General features: G+C 37.4%; 1 protein-coding gene across 6 annotated transcripts in view; it reads left to right on the top strand.

Moving 5' to 3' along the window:
- The first annotated feature begins 1,074 nt into the window (after positions 1-1,074).
- Positions 1,075-9,568, top strand: part of LOC132295147 (F-box protein At3g54460) — a 34,143-nt gene continuing 25,649 nt past the window's right edge. For 5 of the 6 annotated variants that reach the window (XM_059793279.1, XM_059793280.1, XM_059793281.1 and 2 more), the window contains exon 1: positions 1,078-1,786. In XM_059793279.1, the coding sequence (XP_059649262.1) occupies positions 1,251-1,786 (536 nt within the window). In that variant the 5' untranslated portion in view covers positions 1,078-1,250. Of the gene's footprint in view, positions 1,787-9,568 lie in introns of all 6 variants that reach the window. The other variant, XR_009478336.1, reaches the window with a different exon arrangement.

The following is a 9,568-nucleotide window of genomic DNA, read 5'->3' as shown; positions in this document are numbered from 1 at the left end:
AAATTATTTGCACTAACTTTATTTTTGAGAAGAGAGATGACGTGCGACGCAGGCAGAGAGAGAGGGACATTTGAGGGAGTGAGTGAAAATAGAGGAAAACTGAAAAGTTATTTTTTATTTAATTAATTTATTTTTTTAATCATCTTTCAAACATTACGTTCGAATTCTGGCATCTTCGTTGCTCCTTACCATTTTCCCATGTGTACTAGCACAAAGTCGATCAACAAAATGAAAGGTCAATTCATCGTACAGGGCTCTTGGGCTAAAATCTTTGCATGATTAGAAATTGTTGTTGTGAAAGATACCTTCGTATTATTGCAAGTGAAACAGGAAATTGAGAAGTCAAAGACGGGAACAGAAAAATCATTTTTAGCATAGTTTGGTCAGCCTAATTCCCGTAAGAATAATTTATACAAAACTAGTTATCAAGTTCTAAACTCAAAAACTAAGGCTTGGTGTCTACGAATGAACCCTCACTCCATATTTATAACCTTCCCTTTATGGACAACTAGATGCATTCAATCATACTCGTTCCTCCAGAAATTTCTGGTAACTTATCTACCCTTCGAATCCTCCATACAACTCTAGACCAATACACTGTTTTCATATATCTACATAATTTTACACACCAATACACTGTTTTCATATATCTACATAATTTTACACAAGTCTAAAATTCTCTATATACCTCTAGACGCCAGCAATGCAAAACTGACTTAGAGAGGGAGAGGAGTGGGCGGTGGTCGGTGAGAGCATATATATATATTTTTTTATTTTATTTTTTTTCTAAATACAAAATTTCATACCATAAAAGGGATAATAATGTCATTTTAAAAAGGTTGAAAGAAAAGAACAAAAAAAAAAGGCAAAAGTTATATCAAATAAGATACTAAACATCCTTTATATAACATCGTCATCAAATGAGATTTCAGAAGACATATTAATGGATTAATGGTGCTATACTATTGAGTATTGACCGACTCGTTTTGACTCAATTAAAACCCACCCGTTTGTCATGGCAGTGCCCACGTTTCGGTGGGTCCCTCTACCTAAATAAGAATCCCATTCCTTACACACCTCCCACACGAGCTCTCTCTCTCTCTCTCATGGTCTCTGTATCGTATCATTGTTTTCGAATTTTGGAACCTCTCCCCTCAATTCCCAATGGTGCAAGATTTATCAGAGCTTCGAACCCTAAATTCTGATTCGAAACCCTAATTTATCAATCTCTTCCAATTCAGCAGTTCACAATGGACGACGATTCGATCTCGGACCACAAGCTCTGCGGTTTCTTATGTGCTGTTCTTTCAGTCAATCCCCCTCCGACCACCGATCTCCGCAAAACCCTAGGCTTCAATACTCGTTGTCACATCTTTGGCGACGGATCGGAGGTCGGTTTCAAGTCCGAGAATGGCGTCGTCTTGTCCTCGATCAATCCGAACGCTAGAGCTCTGGTCAGTGTAGGTGAATCGACTCCAGAATTGGGGAAAAGCAACAGCAGCGCAGAGGGAGGGAGTGGTGTACAGAGAGAGAGTGTGTCGTCCAGGAAGAAATGGAGGAGAATTGGGATGGTGAACGGTAGTGTGAGTGTGATTCATCAGCTTCATGCATTGGTGATGAACAAGTGCTTGGATGTAATTGCGAGGGTGGTTAGGGTTGTGGTTGGTGATTGTGGGGAAGTGAGGGCTGTGGTGCTGGTGGATGTGTACTTGCCGATCGCGTTATTTTCTGGTTGGCAGTTTCCGAAATTCAGGTCGACGGCGGCGGTTCTGTTTCGGCATTTGAGGTGAAAATTTCGTTCGGTAATTTTTGTGTTTATGTTTAATTGTTTGATTTTACCTTGTGTCCTGGCAGTGTCTAATTCCAGAGGTGAGAGCTCAGGATATTTGCACTGCACAGAACTCTGGCACTATAAAATCACACAATTGTCACTAGAAGTTTCCCACACTTCACATTCCTCCCAAAAGTAGTATTCTACTCTAGTACACTTTTTTTTGAGGGGTAAGTTTCACTTCTTTTATTAGAAGAAAACCTATAAGAGTATAAGTGAGAATTTATTACATGGTCCTGGGCCATCACTGCTTGACACGTAAGCAAAAATGTTTTGTATAAACTTTTTTCAGAGGTGAGGGTTGGAGCTCCATAGTGGGCATTGTGAGGTGTGTGTGTGTGGGTCCCACTACAAAATTTCAGTTCCTACTTGGCTGGCTTTAGTATTGTTCAAGGCTCAAAATACAGCAAGAGTGTCGGCAATTTGGAACAAGCTTTTTGTGTCAGCAATTTGGAACAAGCTTTTTATTTTTTTTTATTTCTCTCCAATCTACTAGAAAACTTATATTCTATGATAAATTGTGATAAAAAAAAAAAATGGTTTAATTGAAGCATTTAGAGACAATTTAGTTGGTGGAATAATTTTCTGATTCCTCTATAGGTATCAAGTGTGAATAATACTGCCTTGAATTTAATGATTAGAGGAAGACGAAGAAATAATGAACAAGATTAATGAGAGTGAGCTTGCAGCTTTACTATTTCAAATATGACTGATGCTTAACTTGACTTTCCATTATAAAAATTATTCCATTGATTTAAGGAGTTTTGGCCTAGTTGTTCAATTAATTTGATTTTTAAGGCTCTCTCATCTTGGCTAGTGTGGTTTATTTTTGGGTATTAAAATTTGTTATTATCATGTTTAGTTAATCATATTTGATACAGACACACACTACACGCCATAGTTGTCAAAGCTACATATATCCATAATTTTAAGTAATTTATTGAGATGACAATGTGATTGGCAACAGTCGTTAAAGGTGCATAATAGGCATTGAATAGAGGATTCTAAGACTCAATCCTTAATTTGGCACATGCTAGATGATGTGTGTGTGTGTTGGGGGGGGGGGGGGGGGGGGGTGTTGGGGGTGGTGGTGGTGGGGTTAATTATGAAAAAAAATAGATGATGTGGGGTCCACTTGGATTGTTAATAATCGGTGGCTTTGGTCAAGTTGCATCATTTATGAGTTTGGTGGGCATTATGATGCAATTAAGTCGGCTTTTATTTGCTTTTAGTTATGTTATTAAGTCAATTATGAGGTAAATTCAAAAGCCATGACAGCATGACTTAACCTCCATGTAAGTCTACGATGCATGAATAAAAATCCTACAAACGAATGGTTTTAATCTTAGTTGAATCGGTGAATAAATAAATAATCCAATATCCTATGAAATTTCCTTGCGTTCACAAATTATGAGGGTGTGAGACCTTCTCTAGGAGTGATGCATAGACATGTTGGTGTCTTATTCCATTTCTTTTCTCCTTGATCGTTCTACTTCTCTACTATCAAATCTCAAACTCCAGCCCCGATTATTTCAATATTCAGCCGCTGCACTCTTTACTTTTCAACTATTTGAGGCTACTCCTAAAGTTAGGGTTGCAAATGAACCAAGTTGTTCATGAACAACTCGGGCTCAGCTCATTAAAAGCTCGGCTCAGGCTTGTTCGTTTAGTAAACGAGCCGAGCTTGAACACATTTTTTAAGGCTCGTTTAGTAAACGAGCTGAGCTTGAGCAATGTTCAGCTCGGCTCGTTAGGCTTGTGAACAGGTTCGTTTAGTAAAATGTCCATTTTTTAAAAAATTTTCTATACAATTGTTTAGCCCGTATAATATATATTCAGTCCAAACATATGCATGTTCATAGACCCAACTTGATTAAACTTAAGCCCAACTCAACTTCACTTGCTACCCTATCATGACATAAGTGTATCGTTCATTATTTGTGTGATAAAATCCTAACCACATGCAGCCGCAACAGATATCGCAACATAACTTTTAGTTTCAACAGAGCATCCTTCTTCCTCTCTTGCTCGAGAACATCTCTCCTCTAATCCCTTTCATTGCTTTCAACTTTCAACAAATCTTCCTCTCACTCATCGGTGATGGTATCCAACAGATCTCTGTCTCTCAAATCTCTTTCTTGGGTTTCTTTTCTTTGATGAGGTCTCAATCTCATTTTAGTGTTGGTGGGATCATGCGTAGAACGGTGGTCGGTGAAAGAAATGCAGCAATGGATTCCATCTTTGATTCTTTGAAAACAGCTGCTTACAGATCTAAAGCTTTTCTCTAAATTTTTTATTTTATTTATTATTATTTTTAAGGTGAGCTCGAGCCGAGCCGGACCTTGTTGATATTCTAGTGAGCCAAGCCTGAGCACACTCATGGCACTGGCGAGCCGAGCCCTAGCATGGTAAAGCTCGGCTCGGCTCAGTTCATTGGCAGCCCTACCTAAAGTTCTACATCAGTTTGGCATCAGAGCAAAGTAAACACCATGTCCACATGATTGGGAAATGAATGATGACAAATACTGGCAGCAACAATAGCCTTCAAACTTTTAGCAATGGCAAAATTTTAGGTCTGATCCACCACACATCCCATGTTTGAGTTTCCAAGGAATCCGTTAGAAGTGTTACATCGTGAGCCACATTATTCAAGGAGGGATATTTCAGGAAAAAGTAAGGATGGAGGTGCCAGATTTTGAAGGAAAGGTTGATCCTACTTAAGTTTCTGATTGGCTTGCTTTAATCGAGGAGTATTTTGATTGGTATAATATGAGTGATGATCGTAGAGTGAGATTTGCTAGGATGAAACTTATGGGCTTAGCAAAAGTTTGGTGGACTGGCGTTGAAGGAGATATTAGGAGGTTGGGACAACCACCAATCAAGACATGGAAAAAAATGAAGGCTAAGCTTCGAGAGAAATACGGTGGCCAATTACCATGACAAGTTATGAGATCAGCTTATTAATCTAAAACATTACAGCGTTAGTAGCAGGATATATGCAAAAATTTGATGAGCTAAAGAGTAGTAGTCATGTTGTAGAAGACCCACGATAAACACTTGCTTGATTCAAAGCTGGTCTAAGGTTTAATATTAGAAGAGAGTTACTTCGCCAGCCACTGTATATTGTTGAACATGCTTTTTAGGTTGCATTGGACATGGAGGAGTACTTGTTACTCAATTGCTACTTGCTAGAAGATCTGGATATCAGACCTGGGAGACATCACCTAAGAAATTCAGTGATAGAAATTGCAGCACAAGAACAACAACGCAACTAATACAGGATCAAAACATCTTTCTCTAACATGGCTGATCTTAAAGGAAAGAGTACTCTGGCAAGCAAGGGAAATGGAAAGGACTGCAACTGCTTCAATGTGGAGAAATTGGTCACATGGCGTATCAATGTGCCAAGAAAAATTTACATATTAGAATGAGGGATGAAGAAAGCTAGAAGAATAAGGAGAGGGTAATGAGAATTTGTTTGATGATCTGGAAGAGGATATTCCATCCATCTTTGTTGGGAGGCACATCCTTACAGCCCCTAAAGTTGAAGATGAAGATTGGTGGCACCGGTGCCACCCAACTACTTTTCAGATGCTAGTTCGTTATGGAAGCCAATCTTGAAAGCTTATTATTGATGGTGGTAGCAACATGAATACTGTGTTTGCAGCCACGGTTGAGCTCCTGAAACTTTCAATCCAACCACTTCCACAACTGTTCAAAGTAACTTGGATAAATAGTACGTCTATTTCACAAAAAAGTGGCAGGTAGGGATTTTCTTCCAGGTGGGACTTCTGTCCGAGCTATTCAGATGGAATTTAAGGCTCAAGCATCAGAGAACTATTTTGAAAGTTGTCTCTTTTGGGCTAGAAAAAGGACTATACCCAGTCAAGGTACATATGGACTGTCCATTTCAGTAATCGGCACCATTCCATACTTGATTCCCACTGATAGCAACAACCCTTCACCAATAAGAAGAACATGACTGGTTTTATTGTAGGATTTGTTGTGGCTGTTGGAGTGTTAGCTTTCCGTCTGTATTTGCAGTATATTGTTTCGTTCAAAGAAGAAGAAGGCCACACAACAACGAATATGAAGAGCTTCTAGGGAAGGAAAGGATGTTAGTAGCTGTTTTTGGCATGGACGTGACAATATAACTACTCATGAACTAAACCCAAAGACACTGTCCTTTGGGTTGGATGTGCATCTCACCCTAGTAATGAAGAATGTCACTTGGAACTTAGATGTTGGGTGCTTCCTTCAACAGATTGCATGTATTGCATTTCAAAGCTTGTCAAGAAGTAAAATGAATTGGGGGAGGAGTACGATTTGACAGCCTAACTACTCTTAGATTTTGAAATTCTAAATCAGACGCACTTTGATGATGCATATAAAGCTTACTTTGGTTTCGTTAGAGTTGGGAGTTGTCAAGCAGTAAAGGAAAGCAACAATTATGCAACTAGAGAGCTCGTTGGCCTTTTTCCACTTATACGGAGGACATTGCAACTGAATCCTGGATTTTAGTCTGATTTCTAACCAAAGCATATTATAAACTGACTATGGAATCCACTCTCTTTCCAAATCAAGCTCATTCTACATAAAATACAGCACAGAGCTTGACCCACCATATTGGAGAGGTCCAAGTTGGATAAATATCAATTACACGATTCTTTCTCCACTCCATCATTACTCTAAAGAGGATGGAGCATATAAAAACAAGCCAAGATCATCTACAATGATCTGAGTAGTAATTTGCTAAAAAATTTGGTTCATCTCTATAATCAGACTGGGTATCTGTGGGAAAAGGGGGAAAAGAAAAGGTGCATGCTTATTTTGAAGAGGAGGTGGTTATCAAAAGTTCCTTGTTAACTGGAGGGGACGTCTGGAACCTTTCTCCTGACCTTTATGAGCAGTTTCATCCCTTTACATCACCGGGGTTGAGCTTTCCCAAGTTGGGGAGGATTGATGGAGATAAGTGGCAGCAGTCTTTAAAGGTGTATAAAAGGCGTGGAAAGAAGGATTCTAAGACTCAAGTCTTAATTTGACGTATTCTATATGATGTGTGGTCCACTTGGAGTCTTGAATAATTGGGGTTTTTGGGCAAGTTACATCATTTATGAGTTTGGTGGACAATATGATGCAATTAAGCTGGTTTTTATTTGCTTTTATTTAAGTTATTAAGTCACGAGTTAAGAATTTGAAGAGTTGTGAGTTTAATTAATTATATTTCAATTATGTGGTAACTCGAATACAAAGGGATGGGTGTAATCTTGGTTGAATTGGTGAATGAATAAATAATCAAATATCTTATTAAATTTACTGATGAGTGATTCACAAATTATGAGGGTGTGATACCTTCTCTAGTTGTGATGCCTAGCCTTGTTGGTGTGACTCCAATAGGCTTCTCTTTTTCCATTTCTTCTCTCCTTTATTTTTCTACATCTCTACCATCCTAGGAAGCACGTATATGGATATGGGGTGCAAATACGATATGATACGATACGGACACGACATATGGCAAATCTAAAAAAAACAGGATACAGGTACGGCGGGATTCGACAAAAAAATACATTTTTTATCAGTTTCTTGTAATATTATGAATATAAATGCTATCATTAATATAACATAGGAGTTCATTTCACAACACATAAAACAAACATCCCTAGTTATCACTTAATAAATTTTGAACTTTTTTTTAACAATTATACTACGTTATTAGTGTTGGAAAAGTTATTTTTTAATGTTCAGTATTTATCAACAAAAATATATATTTTAATGTTCAAAATTTATTAAAAACGTGTTTTGAAATATCTGAGAAGTATCGGATATGCAGTCGAAGTATCTACCTCGCATGGTGCAGATAGGAATAGCTTACCTTTTAAAAAAAATCTAAGGTAAATTACATTGCAACCCTTGGCAATAATGGGCCTCATTAAACCATCCTCCCCTCAGGTTTGGTGTGCGCGCTCTACGATGTTATTACAGATTTGCCATTCCCTTGACTTAAAATTTGTTAATAGCCTTTTGAGATTCATAAAATTACAATGATACCATAGTTATATATATATATATATATATAGAAATATGTGAAACGTCTTTGCTATCTCTCTCTAAGTATTGGATAAGTGTTAGAAATTAAAAAATATATTTTAAAATTGTGGATATGTTTAAGAAGTATCGTGAGACACATAGAGAAATTAAAAAATATATTTTAAAATTATGCATTCGTTTAAGAAGTATTGGATACGTATCCGTGAGTATCGGTATCCAACATGTAGAAGTATCCGTGCTTCCTAGCTACTATCAAACCTCAAACTCCAGCCCTGATTATTTGAATCTTCAGCCATTTCACTCTTAAATTTTCAGCTATTTGAAGCTGCTCCTAAAGGCTTACATCATATGGGTAACTTGAGAAGAATCTAGGTCTGATTGAATTTTCAGTTATTATGGTCTTACTACGGTTTGTGTTTGCTTTGTGGCATATGTTATTTGCTAATGACTGGTTTCTGGGTTCAAGATCAAGGTCTGGTTAATTGCTAGTGAGCACCATCAAACGTAAAGATGTAACGAAGATTGATAGGCATGATACATATAGTGATTTTATCTTCTTTTTTTTCTTTTCTTCATATTGTTTTAAGCATTCAAGAGAAGAAGAGATCTAAGAGGCTTTTAGACATAGGATTGAGTGGGATGGGTGAGTTGGAGAGGTGCATATGGATTGTTTTGTTATTGACATGTTTCTCAAAATGTAAGCATAAGTGTAATAATGGCTGTCCTACAAAAAATACAAATATGTCAATTTGTAATGGGCTGGGCAAGGTGAGAATGCCATCACATGGTCTAAAAACCAGTTGTTTTTTATAGTATAGCAGACATACATCCAAGAGAACTCAGTAACAGAGCTTCTAGAAATCAATATATTTTTCATTAAGCCTAGAAATTGCTTTTCTTTTATATAGAAAAATACATTTTTAATGAAAAGAAGAGTACAAATATAAAAAAGGATGAGGAAATCCTTGACTCGAAGAAAGGCTGAGCACACATGTGAGCAACAGCATGAACTACCTTTATAGCCTATACAAACCTGACCGTTTAATCCACTCCCTGACCACATTTGTAGATAGAGGGGGCTAAAAGTGACACCTAACTGAGGTTATAGCGAAGCTGTTTTCTAGGCCTTAAATTCAATTTGTTTATTGTTGGATTTATGAATTCATTTAATCTTCCTTCTAAAACACTGATCTGTCTAGAATCTCTCTCATAAATGACCATACACCCGGAGGCCAAGATTTAAGATCTCACCCAGTCCATTATGACCTCTACATTATTTTCAATCTAGCAATGTCAAATACCCACAGTAGAGGCTTCTCTAAGGCTTTCACTAGCAAACTTGGAGCCTGACTGTTAATTTTTTTTTTGAAGGTTTTCTGATCTCAGATTGACAAGACAATATTATTGATATTAAATTTAATTCTGCCTGTAGGCAGAGGCTTGCAAAAAGCTAAAACAACACTACTCTGAAAAGAAGTCATAAAACTTCACTCACTTGTGGTTATACTATGTGGCATCCTTTGAAAAGCTTCTATGCTTTTATATTACATCAACACCGTTTTGGTAAGTCTTTGTAATAAAAGATGGCACTTGGCGAAGTGAGATAAATTTGTAATGAAATGTTAGCTGTGAAAAGATATTGAGAATTGAATGTCTGATTAGAAAAAGTGTCATGAGGTGAGGGACATG

The sequence above is a fragment of the Cornus florida genome, unplaced genomic scaffold (genome assembly GCF_030987335.1).
Source record: "Cornus florida cultivar Cherokee Brave unplaced genomic scaffold, ASM3098733v1 CherokeeBrave_3.0.0_Hap2_Chr02, whole genome shotgun sequence".
NCBI classification, from domain to species: domain Eukaryota; kingdom Viridiplantae; phylum Streptophyta; class Magnoliopsida; order Cornales; family Cornaceae; genus Cornus; species Cornus florida.
Note: the sequence above shows the minus strand (reverse complement) of the source record. Positions and strands in the feature narration are given on the sequence as shown.